The sequence below is a fragment of the Cygnus olor genome, chromosome 1 (assembly GCF_009769625.2).
Source record: "Cygnus olor isolate bCygOlo1 chromosome 1, bCygOlo1.pri.v2, whole genome shotgun sequence".
Lineage (NCBI taxonomy): Eukaryota > Metazoa > Chordata > Aves > Anseriformes > Anatidae > Cygnus > Cygnus olor.
In genome coordinates, this window is record NC_049169.1 from 145,051,026 (window position 1) to 145,068,976 (window position 17,951).

At 43.5% G+C, this 17,951-nt stretch overlaps 1 protein-coding gene across 8 annotated transcripts in view; it reads left to right on the top strand.

The window, feature by feature from the left end:
- The window catches only part of RASA3 (RAS p21 protein activator 3), a 164,581-nt gene that overhangs the window by 120,755 nt on the left and 25,875 nt on the right, over positions 1-17,951 (top strand). For all 8 annotated transcript variants that reach the window (XM_040554578.1, XM_040554438.1, XM_040554820.1 and 5 more), the window contains 2 exons: positions 11,953-12,033; positions 14,873-14,945. In XM_040554578.1, coding sequence (XP_040410512.1) covers positions 11,953-12,033; positions 14,873-14,945 — 154 coding nt within the window. The remainder of the gene's footprint in view (positions 1-11,952; positions 12,034-14,872; positions 14,946-17,951) is intronic.

The window sequence follows — 17,951 nt, forward strand, 5'->3', positions numbered from 1 at the left end:
CTGGGGATCTCTCCTGGGGATCTCTTCTTTACCCAGCCAGAGGATTTATCAAAATGCATAAAACCAGGGTATCTCATGACATCTCTGCCACTCTTTCATGTTTTGTGGGAATCACCAGCTGATTCCCAAAAAATCACTGTGGGGGGTTTGGCTAAATATAGACAAATACGCTTTTCTCAGAGCCTGTATCTTTAGGATGCCCTGCTAAAAAGGATCCTGTTAACTTGAAAGAGTCTCTGGAAGAGCTACAAGAAGACCTGAAGACCTGGTAAATGTGCCTTACAGTGACAGTGTTTGATTTGTGCAAGAAAAACCTCTAAGTGATGAAACCCTGGCATGTACTGTATTCAGAGGAGGGCCCTTCTGATTGTATGATATACTTATTCTTACCAGAGTGATACTCAATGGTTGGGAGCTAAAGGCTAATCTAGTGGGAAACAAGTATTAAAGCACTTTTTTTTTTTTATTTCATTATCATTAATCAGCGAACAATTTCCTGTAGAACATTGTGAGGATGTTTTAATCATTGCAAGTCCTTTGAGTTTGGTCTGGATTTCTATCAAGTAGGTGCTCTGGGGATGCTGTAGACATCATGAGCTCAGCACACAACTTCAGTTGAGAGATTTCATCGCTGTAATGAAGGAGGTCAGACTATGTGATTCAGATGTTTCCTTTTGGTCCCAGAATACAAGGAGAAGCTTAATGCAAGTATGAACCGTTTGTGTAATAACTGGGCTTATAAAGCTGGTGCGGGCTACTAATTACAGCTGGTTCTACCAGAGTGCCTACCTGACCATGCCCTCATTTGCATCTTGTTTTGCCTTGAGAAGATGTAAAGTGACAAGACACTGTAAACTTCTTTTAAAGAGAGCCTGCTTTGCATTGTGTCTCATCACCGCGGATCCCAGCGCTGCACAAACAACCATATAACCACATTTTGGGAAGCAGAGCCGCCTTTGGGATGGACTGTCACAGGTTTTAGCTGAGCTTAGGATATGACTGCCCTTTCAGGGTAGAAAGAACGGTGTGCCAGCAGAAACTGTCCATGATACATGTAATGCATTGCTCCTCCTAAAATAACCAAGTTTACTGGTATTTTAGGAGGTTTCACTGCTAATGGGATAGGGGATAGGCTGTAGGAGGAACACAGGGTACCAACAATCATACCAGTATATACCAGTACCGATCAGAAGAAGGGACAGCAGTTGATCTGTGAAAGTGTTAGGCTAGCTCTGAAAAGCTGCACGTGTTTCGCCTTGTGTGAGATGTTTCAGTGCATCTGAATTTTATTAATTTTAGCATAATCAAGTGTCACAATGAAGTAAGTGGCCTTGAAGGACCAGGGGAACAATTTAAATTAAGTCAACGTTTTGTGACAGCTGTTTTTTACATGAATGGTTTATGAACCTCTATGTGATCTCACTTCTTGCCAAATCAGAGACATTAAGGATTTTTTTTTTAAAGTTAATTTCATGGGAAAGTTTATTCCAAACTGTGTCTTCCGATGCCTGTGATGCTTGTGCTTCTTGGAACGAGTAGCTCCATCTGCCTTACTGTAAAAATGGAGACAAATGGAACTTAGCAAGCCTGATCTGGGGGTTGCTGTTTGGATAACTAGAGAAGACTCCGCAGTTCTGCTTGAACATATTTAATGTGCTTTATTTTTTAATAAAAAAGTGGTTCTTGAGGATACAATTTTACTGTTAAATACCCAATACTCTATGACTTGCTTTTTCTTTTTTTTTTCTCTCCCCTGCTTGGTTACTGCATAGTCTGTAACCACAGTGGGATATGTTAAGGTCTTTTTAGTTTCCTAAACCTGGACAGCATCAAGGTATCAATATTATTTCTCGAATTCTACTTAGAAGAGAGCACTGTGCCGTAAGTTAACGTAACCTTAGTCCAGTTCTCTTATCAAAATGAATTTGGTGCCTCAGCATTGCTTTGGGACCTGGTTGGCAACTTAACTGTCCTCAGGTTTCAGCAGTGGTGATGAATCAGCCTAATTTGAATTCCTTGATGCAAGTACTGCATCTGCAGGGAAGATCAAAACCCTTTAATTATAGGTACTGTTAATCAAGATCACAGATTTATCTGATTATTCATATAAATGAATGCCAAAAGTTGTTCTGAGCTGTTTAAAATTATGTTTTTAAAGTATTAAAAGTTAACACCTCCCTGAGGTGAGCCAAGGCATGTCCAGTGCAGAAGGTTGTAGCCTCCATGCAGTTCGAAGGCACTTTTGTTTGCTTTTCAGATCCACGAATAACTACTAATTTTGTTTTTAACTCTGAGCTATTCGATCTTTTCATTTAGAAAGATATATTTGCTGCTATCATACATCTAATTAGAAATAAAAATGGTGTGGGAATCTGTGTAAAAGAGTCATCAGGGCTTTATTTAGTAGAGAAAACATTATCCTTGGACTAGGTAGTGATGAGAAGAAGCTTGCTGGGCTTTCACTCTGTCACTGCTTTTGTTTAAACCCTCTCATTCCCTTGCCTTTCCTTCCTGTGCTCTCCCTTGTGCCCTGCTGCCACCCCAAGAACTGCTGAGATTGGATCCAGCGGGGTTATTGTGCCCCGTGGTTGAAGTGTGTTGGTGGCACGACGTTTAGATGCTTCCCTCCAATCTGCTGTACTTCGTGCTCGACCAGTTATTGCAGATGAAGGTCTATTAAGGTTGCTTACCAGCATGTCAAAAATGTTATGTACGACATTACCGCCTATGGCCGACCTGGGATAGCTGCTTGGCTTGCCTGTCCTCAGCCCTTAGGAGGAAATCCTTACTCACCGGTTAGAGAGGGAAGGGAGCCTTTGGGTAAGTTAAGGGTATGCTGCTCCTGTTGTGCTCTTTTTTTGTTGTTTCTTATAGCTGAAAATTTCCGTCCCTGTCTCCCACAAGGTGCCTCATTTTCTTCTGTCTTGAATTCTGTAAAGCTTCTGGTTTTAGTCTCTTCCCTCTTTCTTACCTTTACTTACCACATAGTCAGGTCCCTGCCAGTAGGCTCAAAAGCTTTTTATTTGGGAGCTTCCTAAATTGCCTTTTTGGTAATGTTTGCCTTGCCACATATCACACTTAATCTCCGAAATAATTCCAGTCATCCCCAAACTAGCTTCTTCATTTTGTCATCCTTCATTTCATAACGTTATCAGTCTGTCCAGTGGTGGGAGATGTTTGTGGCCGTGGTTCGATGGCGGAGGGGAAAATGGGCATGTTCATGCAGCTCGTTTTGTTTGCTGATGTGCTCATGCATGTACACAGTGACACGCCTGCATGTCCTGAACTGCGATTGTGCCAAGTGCACGCAGTTCCTTCCTGGCAGCAGATTAAACTTGAGCAGAGCTCTACTCGGAGGTCATTGGGTTTGCTTTCCATAAACCCTGCAAGCAGCACACAGGGCATCATCCTGAGACCAGCCTGTGTTTCCAAGCAAAGGAAAAGAGCATGGGAGACTTTGGTGTCACCGTCCAGCTTCGTTATACAGGCCGTAACAGCCTTCGTGGGTCTCAGACTTGCACGCTGTGTTTTGGTCTTTGATCTTCTTTCTTCCCTTACGTGTCTGTACAGACAGTATCTCACTTCTTCCATCTGATACTGCCTTGGGCCACAGTCAGCTGAGCTATAGCTGCTGACTAGGCTTTAATCATTTGCTGCATATCCTAATAGTTGTCGCTTTGTGCTGTCCTCCTCTTGCAGCCCTCACCATGCTGCCTTAACACAAATGCTTCTGCAGCTCCCTTGACGTGTTGACCCGCTCCTTGGCTTCCTGCCATGCTGTATCAAATCGAAATTTCTTCCCTTTCCTTAAAAGAACCAATATAGTGCTGTCCTTAAAGCAAATTCATCCTTTCCTGATAGCATTTACTGTTCTGTGTTGCCGTTCCCTTACAATTTTTACATCCTTCTTGCTTTGCTGCAACTTGTGTTTGGGTCTTCTATCTCCTCTGAAAATCATAACGTTGATAGCAATAACTCCTATATAGAGTTGCTCCTATACTATAGTTGCTAGAAATAACTCCTTCCCCTTACTTACCATTTTCCTTTGCTCTCCCATAGCTCAGCGCTTGCTCCCTGTTAATAATTAAGGCTGCAAGTCAGAGACCAAGGCAGGAGGAAATGATGATGTGAGTGCCAGTAAGAGTCACTAAATCAGTGCAATTCATAATTTCAGCAAGCTTGTGTCTTTGTTGAAGCCCTCAGGGTCCTGTCACCGAAGATAATTTAACCCTTTTTTTTTTTTTTAATTTAACTAAGAATTTTTCTGAAGTGGCTTTTACGAAACTTAGAGCTCTTGTGTGATTGACTCATAAACAGGATGAGCTGCTCATGAATTAACTCCTTGTCCTTTGAGAGTGGCAGGGCTAACACCCTCTTTTTCTTCGGTTTTCTTTATTTGGTAGAGAGTACAGATGGTACTCTGTAAATGTGTGTTTTCACAAGTCCTTCTACAACTCTTATTGGGAAGCGATTTCGATGGTTTGAACTGCAGGACAGCTCCCCATATTAATAGCAGAGGAAAATCCATGTGATTTTAAATTATTGAGAAATATTTAGACTTCTACTGACATGGTAATTTTTTTGCAGCTTGTTTGAAGTGATAGTGGTTTGAGGGATATGTATGTATTGACAGGATTTCTTTATAATTAATGAGACGGTTTTTGCACTGCCTGCAGTTTTCCCATAATATCTCTAATATTATTCACTTGGGGAAGTGGGGGCTGCACTCATTAGCTTTCATTTGCTTTCTAGTTATTATCGGTTGGCTTTGTACAAACATTTGTTCCTGTTTTGCTGTAAGATGTCCTCAGCAAATATCTGGGAAAGAAATTGTTGCTCGAGCCCAAACAATCAATTCCCCTTCCTCTGCCGTGCCTGAAGGAAATCACCGCTAGCAGTCGTGTGCTGAGAAGAGGCGTGCGTGCGTGCGTGCCACGAGTGCTACACCCACCGAGCTTCCCAGTTAAGGCCAAAAGCTGTTCGGGTGCTGTGAGAGGCTGCAAAAGCTGTGTGGGCCAGCTCAGGAAGGAACCTGGGGTAATGCAAGTTAAGAATCTGTTTAAATGCTTTTTCTGGATTATAACTGTTACAAACTTATCTGGGAGTAGGCAAGAAAAGGCAGTCCTAGTGTGGGGTTGCAGCTGTAATCTCAGAATTTCAGGGTTTCTGTTGTGCTTTTGGTGTGGAGGCCTCAGAGAGCATTTCAGAGAGGAAAACCAAAATAGTTGCCTGCACAGCCTGTTCCTGTGACTTGGATAAGCTCTATCGAGATTTCAAAAGCTGCAATGGGGGTGGTTTTGAGCGTTTAATGTATGCTGTGTAGAAGTGTTTCAGAGCCCATGTATCAAATGCAGTACAACCTTTATTTTAAGTGAATACACGTGGGTTGAAGTGCTTGTCCTAGGTACAGTTTTGCCATTTATTTGGAAAGAACAAGATTTCATTTAGTGCCACAGATCTGTGTGGCAAAGTGAGTTGTCACATGAATGGCAAAAAAGTAGCTCCAGCTAAGCTTTAATCCTCTCAGAGGTTAAGGGGATGGCATGGGTTTTACTGTTTGTAAGCCAGAACGTGTTTGTTCATCAAAAACTCAACAGAACTCCCTATGGGAGAGTGCTTTCCTGGAGGCAAGTAAAAGAGATGGAAGGGCAGACTGGAGAGAAGTTGTGTGGCTGAGGATTCGTTCTGTTAAAGATTAGAGAGAGAGAGAGAAATAAATGCACGGGGGAAATGGCTTGAAAAATTACAATAATAAAGCAAATACTGATGTACTTTGTTCAATATTGCTCTATATGCTGAGACTTTGTCCCGTCCTTTCCCCAGTTCATTCTTCCAGGCACAACCAGTGGTCACCAGACACTACGTGGTGCTGTAACATAATTGTGTCTGAGCAGGACGTACGACGAAGGTGAACCAGGGCACATCTCTGTGGGACGTAAATAATTATTTCCAATATATTAGAACCGCTTCCAGAGGCAGCTGGTCCCTTCCCAGCGCAAAAAGCACGCTGGTGAAAAGAATACTAAGAAACTGTGTGTGAAATGAGCTTTGGTGCAAGCAGATCACTTCCAAAAGTCGAGCGATAGGTACTTTTGAATCATTTATTCCTACTGTTAACTTACCAGGAGTGGACACAATCTTGTGGCTTCAAGTGTTCATCCAGAGGACAAAGGCTGGGCTCTTACGTCGATGCAGTACTGTCAGCATCCTTATTTCCTGAGGACAGCGTCAAAGCAGAGCCCATGTATGGGTTGGTAGAGAAATTTTCACGAGGTTGGGACATTATCGTAGTGTTTTTGACGATGGAGGCAGAGTGTAATTTATCACCAGGATTGAGTAAATTGTGAAAATGTATGCCTTACTCCAGAGGATCTAGGCCACTCGGTCAGCACAGTGGCAAAAAAGGTAGTGCATTTGTTCTGTCCTGAATGAAGACCCAGTAGATTACTGTTGGGAAGCGAGCAGTTGCAACATTTGGTCAGACCAAAGCCCAGGAAGCTGTGAGTATGTCTGATGAGGAATTACAAGAACAGTCATGCGGTGATACACTCTGCTGGCCTCTAGAAATTTATGGTTCGGGGACTTCCCAAGCTAGATGTAGCGCCTTTGTGCCTGGTAGTGGTGGATGCAGACACATCCCCTTTGAAACACAAAATATGATCGGCTTAGCAAGGTCCTGGTCCCAGGCAGATCAAGGAGGAGGCCGTGGAGCAGTTCCTGCTGGCAGTGGCAGAAAGAAGGTGGTTCACAGGTCTGAGAGCAGCAGCCGTGTGCTGGCACAGATATGAGGTTGGCCAAGGTACTTTTGGGAGTCTGGCATGCAGCATTACCTCAATATTACCCTTAGAGCACTGGTAAGGAGTGAGGGGCTCAGGTCGTGATGCAAGTCTGCACCGAAAGAAAAGGACATTCAAGAGTGAACTGAATGCGAGGTGTTTGGTTACCCCAGAAAGACCAAGTACTCAGAATAGTACGTACGTTACAAGATGACCCTACAGTCAGTAGGAAAAAAAAAAGAGATGCAGCAAGACCTAAGCAAATAAGTCACGTAGCCAGAACTGGGGAAGGTGCCGTACCAAACAAGTACCCAGCACAGAGATTTATCTCAGGAACCTTGTGTCTCAGGAACAATTTGGGAAGAAGGAATGGGAAGGCTGTAGTGTTCCTTAGGTTGAGCTGAGCATGGCTAGGTACGCTGGAAGTACCTTGGGGTACCGTTTCTTGAGGAAGTGGTTTAGTTTGGAAAGTCTCAAGTACAGCTACGTCCCTTCTGACTTCTTTTCTCTGTGCCTGGCCTTGCACTGGTTGCGCGTTCTGGCTCACGAGGATGCCGATGACACACATGCATCCTCGACTGATCAGAAAGCCTGTAATTTTCAAGTAATTTTTGTGATTCCAAGGAAGGGGTGGGGAACTCCCACAGGCTTGGATCCCCCCGATGTTGCTTGCCTGCGTTACGCCTGTTCCTGAAGTACGGTTGTGCAGGGGCCGTCTCGGAGCCTACAGCCTACAGCTCTTGGTTGGCAGCCCAGAGGCCGGAGGAGTGCCTGAGCAGCTGTGAGCACCTTAGTCTTTGGTGAAAAACCTTCTTTTTCCTTCAAACTGTCTACCCCTGCCTCCCTCTCAGCTTCTGTAATCATGTAATTTAAAGGCGAGGGGACGTGCTCGTGGCGTGTTCGGGTCTGAGGTTTTCTTCTGCCCTCTGGGAATTTTCCGTAGCGTATGTGCTCTTGTGAAGGCTTGGTTGTGAACCACGCTGAAAACTGAAATCTCTTGTTCCTTGAAACCTGTTAATTTTATCAACCACAAGCAAAATATAGCCAGGCAGCTGCATTAAGAGCTGTCCCATACGAACCACCACCAGCCTTATACCCAGCCACGCTGGCCGTGAGGGATAGCTAGCTCTGTCCCAGCTGGGCTCTAAGCAGAGGATGATCAGAAACTACCGGTTGGGCACAAAAGGCTCTAGCAGCCGCCAGACATTTTCGCTCTGGGGGCTGATGAGTCAACGTGTAATTCTTGAATCAGCTTGATTGCCTAGGCTTTTTTTTTTTTTTTTTTATTATCCAAGTACACGTATATTAAATTAATTCTGCAGATGATTAGAGCAAGAGCTCTAATCATTTTTACTGGCTTTTTTCCACCGCTTCATAGTCTGTACACCCCTTTTGTAGAGAAAGTATTATATGCTGCTTTTCATTTTTTCCCATATAATCCAGATCTGGACTATCAGTATTAACAGTGATACCCACATGGGAGAACTGGAGCTCCATTTTATTCTGTCTCTCAGTAGCTGTAGCTTTGTTCTAGCTCTTTTCCTGCTTGCAAATGAAAGCAAATATTTTGGTACCAGGTTGGGAGGGGAGAGGTGTTAATCTACCCAACGGCTCTCCTGTGACTGAAGAAAATGACCGTAACGAAAGCAGGTCTGGAATTAAAACTGCTAGGTTCCTGCAGCTAACAAGACTGTGTTAACATGAGTACATCAGGCTTGGGTTTTGCTGAATTTTATCTCCCCACAATACTTAGTAAGATACAAGAACCAGAATGGAGCTCTCTCCAGACATGGCCTTCCTTCCTCAAAGCCCTGAGTCATCAGTCTTTGCCTGCTTTCTCCAACACCCGCACACAATAACTCTTTTTAAATTACCTGAAGGGCTTTGGATACAGTTTGTGTCAGCGTCTGTTTCCTGTTTTTTCCACGTTTTGTTTCTTTCAAGGTTGCTTTTGCTTTTCTTGTTCCCACTGCACACAAAGAAACGTCTTATTCTAAGTCGTCCTGACTACAAGAGAACACCTGTATTCTGTTTTTGTTGTTTTGCTTTTTTGGTTGGTTTGGTTCTCATTTTTGTTTCCCAGAGAACGTAAAAAACTACCCTACTGTTTTAAACACAGCTCTGGTCTAGCCTACTGCTCTTCCTGATATTTGCTGGTGAGTGATGCTTCAAATCGTTGTGTTTTAATAGCTCCCCCCAAACCTCCCCTGCGTTATTTGTGTATATTCTTCTGGCCTCCATGACATCTGGTGGCAAGAAGTTTCACAATCTCATTATGCATTGTGTGGAAAAAGTACTTCCTTTTGTTTATTTTAAACCTGCTGCCTGGTAATTTCATTGCGTGCCCCCTAATGCTTGTTTCGCGAGGAAACGTCCTGCCCATCATTCATGATTTGATAAGCTGTTCATGAATGGATAACTTCTGTCTTCTGCGTTAGATAGCACAAACGCGAGAGCGCGAGATGAGGAGCCATGCTGTTGTATTTCTCCGTAAGAGCACACCCAACTCGAGAGGCAAGTGCCCAGGGATTCGTGTGGCTGTGTTCTCCCTGACCAGCTAATGACACTGCTTGGCATTTTAAGCATCGGGGACGGCTGAAGTGGTAGCAGCAGAGCTCTGCCCACAAAAACACAAAGATTTCTTCAACATGGCAGTATTAGAACAGACCCTGTCACTGTCGATGTGTATAGTTCTGGTACCCTTTTGTGTGCCTGTGGATAACTTCACACTTTCCAGCATTCAGATTCACCCGTGATTTTATTGTGCAGTGATTTTTGTCGTCTACATGTCCTCAACTTCGGATCACGCTGCCTGGCAGCGCTTTCTATTGTCTGCATGTTCTGGGAGGGCTGCTTTTATTAAAACAGGAATAATACTCTCTCTGAACATGCTTTCACTGTGTTTAACTTTCAAATGGTTCTTCCTGTATGGATAAGAGCTGGCTTGGAAGCCATTCATGAACAGTAGAAAGTTGGCTGCCTGCTCTGAAGCCACTGAGTGAGGATTTCATTTCAAGGAACTGACAGGCTGCCCTGAGGAAGCAGTGGAAGGGGTGTGGGGTTTGGTGCTGACACGTGGTGCACAATTCTTCCCTTCACATGTGAATGTGTTTAAGCCATGTTTGCTATCTAGAAGAACGACCAGCAGTCGTGCCGGATCTCACTGACCAAGTGTTTCTGCTGCAAACATAGCCCTGTTGGGTCGAAGAGAAGCCATCTCTCCTGTACTCACAAGAAAATCAAGCTGGAACTGACTCTTCTTAAAGGCTTTCTGCTGCTCCTTGTGGGTTTTCCTCCTGCACTTCTAGCTACTCCACCAGAAGGGTTTCTGGAGCTTGCAGATTTCATTTCTGGCTGGTGCAGGGATGGAATTTGTGGCCTGAATTGTGCTGTTTGCACGGCAGCACCCTGCAATGTCACATACCTGCTAAGCCAGGCATATACGAAAGAGGCTTCTAACTTCTGTCTGTGCGGAAGGTAACCTTGTAATGGACTAATACAATCCAGAAATAAAAGCTGCAGAGTGCCTGCGTAATCCAAGGTTTTCATAACTTTCTCTGTGGTTTCGATCTGTGATTTCACGGGAGTATCCACAATAAGGAACACATTTCTCGTGTGCGCTGGTATTAGTGAATCAGCAATGAGAAGAAGGGCCATCTAGGTCAACAACTGAGTTATTATATTCTCTGCATATCGGGGCTGTGCAAATGGGAAGCTTGTGAGCGAGTGCATTAGTGGGAACCCTTCATTCAGCCAGGTATTTAGCCTTCATTCTGTGAACAGGTCTGGGAATCCAATGTAAATGAAACGTACCACTTCAGCTGCCTGCGTGTGCCACCTTAGTGGGATCTTCAGGCTTTGTGTACTTTCTAGGGCTGTGTGAACCTATCTAGATTAGTTTAGGGCAGAACCTCCTCTGGCACAAACCAGATTGCTATATTGGTGCAGAACGTGAAATTTTTCATCCCCTTATGCAGAGTAAGTAAAAACCCTGTGGTTAAGCCCTGTTTGAAGTCCATGCCGTGTGTTACAAAATATTTTCTTTGTGAATAAAATTGTGGAGCACTATCTGTTACTGAATTTTTGTCTTTTTTTTTTTTTGTATCAAAGTTGCTGTCATTGAAAGCAGTAAAACAAATCTTTTCTTGCTGGTTTATTTTATTGTATAAAATAAGAAAATCTTATTTTCTTGCACACCGAGAAGTGCGCAAGGTATTTCACCCTACAAGTATAGTGCTGATCTCCTGTGCAAAGAGCTTCAGAGTTTGTCTTCATCAAAATTTTCCAGTTTTAATCATTTAAATACATCAGACCACCAGGCTTACCTGGTTGAAGCAGAACTTGTTTCAGGAGGGAGAGCCCTGGCAACTGGTCTCTCTGCTTTTATTTCCAGTCGGTGGTGCTGCATTCCTCAGGAGGTTTTAGCTTATGAAACATTTTTTCAATGGTTTGTTGTTGTTGTTTTCTGCCAAAGAGATTTTGAAATGAGAGCGCTGAAGTGCAAATTTCTCACCTTGGCTTGCAACAGAAACTAATTTGTTCCATTTTGTCCCTCCAGTGTGTTCTCTTGACTCCTTCAGTGCAGAGCTGCTGAATGTATTTCTGCTTTCAATTTTGTTATTTAAAAGTTGTATGGAGAAAGTTGGATATGTCATGCTGACTCTTGGTCCATAGTTAACCCACCTTAACAAATAAGCCCGTGCCAAATCTTGTCAAAAACACAGAGGCCTTCATAGACGTGATTCTGATGAATTATTTGACTACTGCAGGGGTCTATGTCTGTGATTTTCTTCTTAATCCTTTGTTACAGAAGCAAGTTCTGGCTATTACCATTTTTGGTGAATAAATTGTTACAGAAATTTCAAGTGGTGACAGTTCCCATCTTGACAGCATACTCTTTTCATGAAACTTAAGCTGTCGTACTTGCATAATAAGAGTCCTTCAAGTTAAGGTTCCTCTGTAATTTTACAGTATTTTTGACCCTGTTAAAGTTAGTATTTGAGACGCAGTTTCAAATTTAGGTATAAATTAAAGACTTGTTCTTAGTGGCATTGCAATTCTGTAGTAATAACTGTTGTGAAAATGGAACAGGCTAAAGATGCATTGCTTTTTATTTTCTCTCCCATCTCTTCCTATTTTATTGATTTGTTTGTCTGCATTTGTTTTTGTTTTCTAGAGTTCTCGAATGCCAAGGCCTGCCCATCGTGAATGGGCAATGTGATCCCTATGCCACCGTTACCTTAGCCGGACCTTCCAGGCAAGTATTGCACGTGCAACAGCTCCCATTTCATAAGGATGGTTTCTCTTTCCTTGTCTAGAAATGGCCATTCTCAGATGGACGGAATATTTAGGCACCACTGAAATATATTAATTATTTGTGTGTACATGTATGAACCACTGAAGTATACTAGAGTAAGTAATTTGAGGCTTACTTCAGTTTTCATTTATGTGTTGGTCTGAATAATTAGAATATCCTGGAGTATGTAATTTGTGGTTAGGTTTAATTTGTGCATCTTCTCACCTCACAGTTGGAGGCCAGTTTTTGAGCAAATTTATTGCCTAATTTTGGGCAGGGGAGAGAAGAAAAAGCTGAATACATCAACGTCTTGCAGAATTTGCACATTAGTTTGTGAATATTTAGGGTCTTGTCACTTTCAATTTGTGGCAAATTAATGGGAGTGTAGGAAACTCTAGGTGGTTCAGTTCTGTAATTCACTATACGTGGACATAATAGTGTGAATAAAATTTGGAATGTGGTTTTAGTAATTAGATTCTGCGTAACAATCTTCAGTTTAAATACTGGATTAGATTTTCCGGTCCTGTTACAAAATTTCCCATGCTGTTGGATGCCACAGTTTTGTTTCTAGTTATGTAGAGTGTCATCTTTTTTGTCTGTGCCATGTTAGAAAAAGGAAAGCTCTCTTGTGACCTCAAAAAGTCAGATTTTGTAGCATAGGCTACAAAAACTATAATATTTTACAATAGCTTCTTAAAAATGCCATAAATAAGACGCGTTCTTGACAAATACCTTGCACACAGAGGAGTCTTTGAGACTGGTCTGGATTCCTCATCTTTTCCTGGGTGTGTTATGTCTTACGTCCCGTAATGAGCTGTGTGTTTGGATTGTATGCTTTGACATTTTAAGCATGTAACTTGTTTCAGATGGTGCTTGCTGTTTATAACTGGAACTGTTACGGAGATTTTGTGACTAATGCTGGTATCCTTGAATGTCCAAACTTCCCTCTCTTCGCTCCCCCTCCCATGCCCAGTCTGGGTAACGTAGGACAACTGATAATGTGTTCCCCTTTAAAATGAGGCTCTATCCCATTCCTATCTGGTTTTGTTGGGTTTTTTTTTGTTTGTTTGTTTTGGCTGGGAGAGATACCTCCTATCTTCTGCAGGCAGCGCGCAGCATATGCCCATCCAGTGCATTAATTGCCCAATAACCGTGTTTGCCTTAATCATCTGCTCTACATCCCGCTTCCCAGTCCCCTCCCCGATGGGCTTATCCGTAAATGGCTTGATTGGCAAGTGTGACTGACGAGATGGGATAGGCAGGCTGCCCCACGTCCTGCAGGCAATTAGCATCTCTCTTCTCTCTCATCTCCTCCTAGGAATAGTGAGGCCGTTTTAATCTGTGCATTGGTCTGCTCTCTGGATTTTACAATGCCTCTCCTTTGGGGAGTGGGAAAGCTGCTTTCTGCTGCTGGATTTTATGCGATGCCGAGCATAAAAACGTCAAACAAATGTGCTGCTGTTTGTTCTGTAGTGTGTACTTACCGAGCCAACAGATTTCTCAACTGGAGCTGTTTCTGTGGCTGTATTATAGGTGGGGAAGCAGTGTGTGCTGGTGGGCTGGTCCATTCAAGTCACACAGGAAATATGTAGCAGCACTGGGAATTTAACACAGTTTTGCTTGCCCATTGTATAAGAATACCTATTGTTGTCCAGTCGATAAAAACAGTTACAAGCTATCTAAGCAGGTTTCCTGCATGAGAAATAGGGAGTAGATTTTGGGATGAGACGATTAATAGGTCAGTTTTCCACATGGTTGATGCAGCTCTCCATCTGTGGCTGTTTTATCTGTGCCTTCTTATTACCAGAGAGCTTTAGGGGAAGACGTGACACAGGATCATCCAGTCCTTCTCACAGAGCTTTTCACTTGTAGGTATCTAGAACAAATCAAGGATAGGTTCATAGCGTTTGGAAATCATCAAAGAGCTGTTGGCTGGCCGATGTGAAGCACATTGGCTGCCCTTAGCCCTATACCAAGCAGTTAGATTTCTGTATTCTAAACTGCAGACACAGGTGGATGCTGCTGCCCAGAGAGGAATGGACGGGCAGTGCTAAATGTTGTCAGGCCTCTTCCGCAGTGAGTGGTTTGAGGGAGGTCTGCCATGTGTCGTTCCTGCAGAACAATAGGAATTAGAGGCTTCTGCTCAGCACTGATGTTTACACTGATAATGTTTACTAGGAGGTGGTGGGTCTGCAGGGAATGAGTGATATATAGCAATTAAAATACGGCTTCTTAAGCTTACAGAAAGTAAAGCTAAAAAAAAAAAAAAGGCTTGAAGTACTTGTATGCTGAACTGTTCCTTTGAAAAACTTCATTTTTTGCTGAGAAAATCAATTTTTTTTTCCTGATTGGTTTAACACCACTGAAAAGCATGCATTGATTCCTCAGGCCAAGATTATAAAATAGACAATACAGAAATATCTCCATCAGTCCTTATGTCTCCTGTGGTTTTAGGGTATGAGAAATTCTTGTGTTCACTGTCCCCCCCCAGATATTGCTGGTCAAAGCCCCATTCCTGCAAGTCACTTTGTACAGTTGTAAGATGCTGCTGGATCAAGAAAGTGATAAAATCAGGGTTCAAGGACCTAGTTTAAGAAAGGATAGCAAACTGTGATTACTGCCACTTGAGAGAAATAGGCATGCAGTGAATCTCTCCCTTAAATGTGTGCGAGTGTGTGTGCCTTGCTGTGCTGGAGGCACATGGCATTCTGGCTTTATCAAATGTGTTCCTCGGTGGCTCTGTTCTGGGATCACACTTCTGCTAATGTTTTCTCACACTCTTTTTCTTTCCTTTATTCAGATCGGAAGCCAAAAAGACTAAAGTTAAAAAGAAGACCAACAATCCCCATTTTGATGAAGTGTTTTATTTTGAGGTTGGTATTTCAAAGGAACGGGTGATAAGCTGAAATACTACACTGTAGATAGTTGGCACGGCATCCTGTTCCATGGTGTGCCAGCTGTCTTCTTTGAAGGCTGTTTGAAAGCACAGCGCAGGGGAAAGAAGTATCCAGGATCAGACTGGCTGCCTGCTGAGGCAGCACGGTGTTGCTTCAGCCCAGGTGCTCCGAAGGAGAAGCTTGAAGGTGGGCACTTCTCCTGAGCAGCAGGCTTCGCACTTGATCAAAACTCAGCCCAGATGAGTTTTGAAAAAGGACAGTTAAGAATGGGATTTTAAAAAGACGTGTGTATATATGTACGCTTTTTTAGCCTGTGGTTTTGTAGCTGTTCCACCCTTCTTCCCCAAACAATGGGAGGAAGGTTATCTCATGGGAATGCAGTAGAGGAAAAATGTATTTAAAACTGGATGTTTCAGCTGTCTACCAGTCTGCTGCAATACCAGTGGGTGAAACCTCTAAGCTTTATTTAACACAGAATATTTTCAACGAGTCCAGTTAAGACAAAGTATAACTCATAAAAGTGCTCATTTTGGTTCTTTTGGCAAAAGTAGCAGTAATTGTGGTGTGTCCGTATGTATATGTGCATGTGTTTATAATTTGCAATTTTTCATTCTGTCTGCAAAGTATGTGTATCTTTCTCTTTTCCTCTTGGACATTTTAGTCTTGGTCTATGCTGAACTGTTCTATTTTGATAGATACCTCAAAAACATATCTGGCATAACTGAGTGAAAAGCCAGAACAGGACAATGCAGCTGGCGTATCACTGGAAAGCCCTTTTCGTTCGTGTGTCTTGCATCATCCATGTTACATCCTCATCAGAAGTTGTTGCTGGCATAGGAAGGACACCTAGGGATGTGATTTCTAGAGCCACTTCGGGGACACAGGCACCCGTGTCAGAAAGGAGATGTGAGGAGAGCGTGCTGCTGCGTCATGCAGATCTGAAGTACAGGCATCCTTCTTGCAGTGCCAGTCAGGGGTCTTACTGCTGTCATCCTCCTTGCTCTGCAGACTACTGTGACAGTTGTACCAACCGATCTGAAGTCTGCCATACCAGCAGCAGTGTGCTCTTGTTGCTGTGACATTTAGATTTGAGGAACAGATACTCAAGTTCTTTGTTGGCAGGAGCGCTTTCTCACCGCCCATCTGGGTGGAAGCCCTGAAGGTTGGCCAGGGAAGCTATCTCAGGTAATCTTTCCTCTGGTAATCCATCAAATCTCTTCCTAGGGTGTAAGTTCACTGCAGCCTTACCTTTGGCTAGCGGTGAGCCTTCATGCCTGACTGCGTGCAGCTACGGAGGTGCTGCACCGGCGTGGGTGGGGTGGGAGAGATCCCATGGCACTGAGTACTGAAACCCACTGTGCTGGCTGTGCTCAGGATTTCAGTCTGTCACCTTGCCCAGAGCTGCAGCCTTTGGCAGTGACACGGGAGGGATGCTCTATGTAGATAAACCAGAAGGGGCTTCCTCATTCTTAATGTAGGCGGTTGTGGAGGTGTCTGACAGCGAGAGCTTTTTAATGAGCCTAATTGAGGAATTCAGCCTGTCTACCACAAAGCTTCACCTGTCTGATTCCTCTGCCTTCTGTGCGCTGCAGGAGCAGTGAACATTTGGTGTTTAAACACTGAACTTGGCAGGTGGTGCCAGACAGGGAGAGGAAGGAGAGAAACAGAAAGCACCTTCCAAGCGGAGTTGTGGAAGGGGGCGGGTGGCTTGCTTAGCTTGACTTTATCCTAAAAGCCAGGTTGCACGCAAGTATTGTTCTTCTAAGTTGGAGTAAAAGGGTTTCTGTATGGGTAAGAACAGAGCTTGGGCAGTATCCGAATCAGCCAGAATAATCCTACCCCCAGTGCAGACAGAGCCATCATAAATTTATGTCATTTTGAGTAGTTAGTACATACCAGGCTCAATGTCTCCAAGGGACAAGGGTCAGCAGCACTGCTACAACTGGGAAATGCATTCACTAACGAGATGTGGGCAGGCCTGTAGCTAACCCGATTCCTGTGGAGCTGCACAGATTCGGGCTGTTGACAGACATGTCATTTACTGCTTCCAAACAGTTTCATCAGCTTTCCTGCAGTCTGCTAGCGCAGCAATTGGCCAGGACTCCAAGGAAGAAGAGAAATCTGTAAAAGTCAGTGAAGAGATGCTTTCCTTTCTACAACAAAGTCATGTAGGTTTAAGGTGCTAAATGGAAAATAGCTTATGATCGGTTTGAGAAATCTAAGGGCTTATTTAAAGGGTGCTACGAGCGAAACTTGCACCTGATGGTTTGGAGCCGTTTTCACCACCACTCCAGCTGCAGCACGGTGAAGGGGCTCGGAGCTACAGGAAAATCTCCCTCTTACGGGAACTGAATAAGGTAGTGCTGGGGACCTGTCTGCAAACCTGCATGTGCTGGAAAAAAAAAAAAGGGCAACTGATAAAGAGCTTGTCAGCTTTGCCATGTCAGTCCCTGTCTTTAGGCAGAGTTTTACACCCTTTCTTGTAAAGTGGTACAGGGCAGCTTGCTGGGCACTGTGGGCTGACAGTTCCCTAATACCTAATTCCATCCTTGGAACTGATGGACCTCATAGAGCTATCTTTCCAGCATTTAGTTTAATCTGCACACTAAGCAGTCACACAAGCGAACAGACAGACCTTGTGCATACAGGCTCCAGCAAAACTTCTCAGAAAAGTGTTTCACTTATGGCACGGCCCTTTTGAGTACACTTATGCTGTGACTTTTTATAACAACTCATGTCTTACAGGTAATAAAAACTGAAGTTTACTTCTCTATTCAGAACTACACCATCAGCTTCACAATGGTAAAAGAAAAGTAAATCATTTTCAATTAAGTAGGATGATTTCTTGAAGCCACAGTGAAGATGGTTGCAATAGCAGGGTGAGAAAATTTGTGCTGAGCTGCTGAAGTTGTATGATTTATTTAAATTAACCTGATGTTAGCCTCACAGGTGCATTTGATTCAATTATAGGCTAGAGCATTT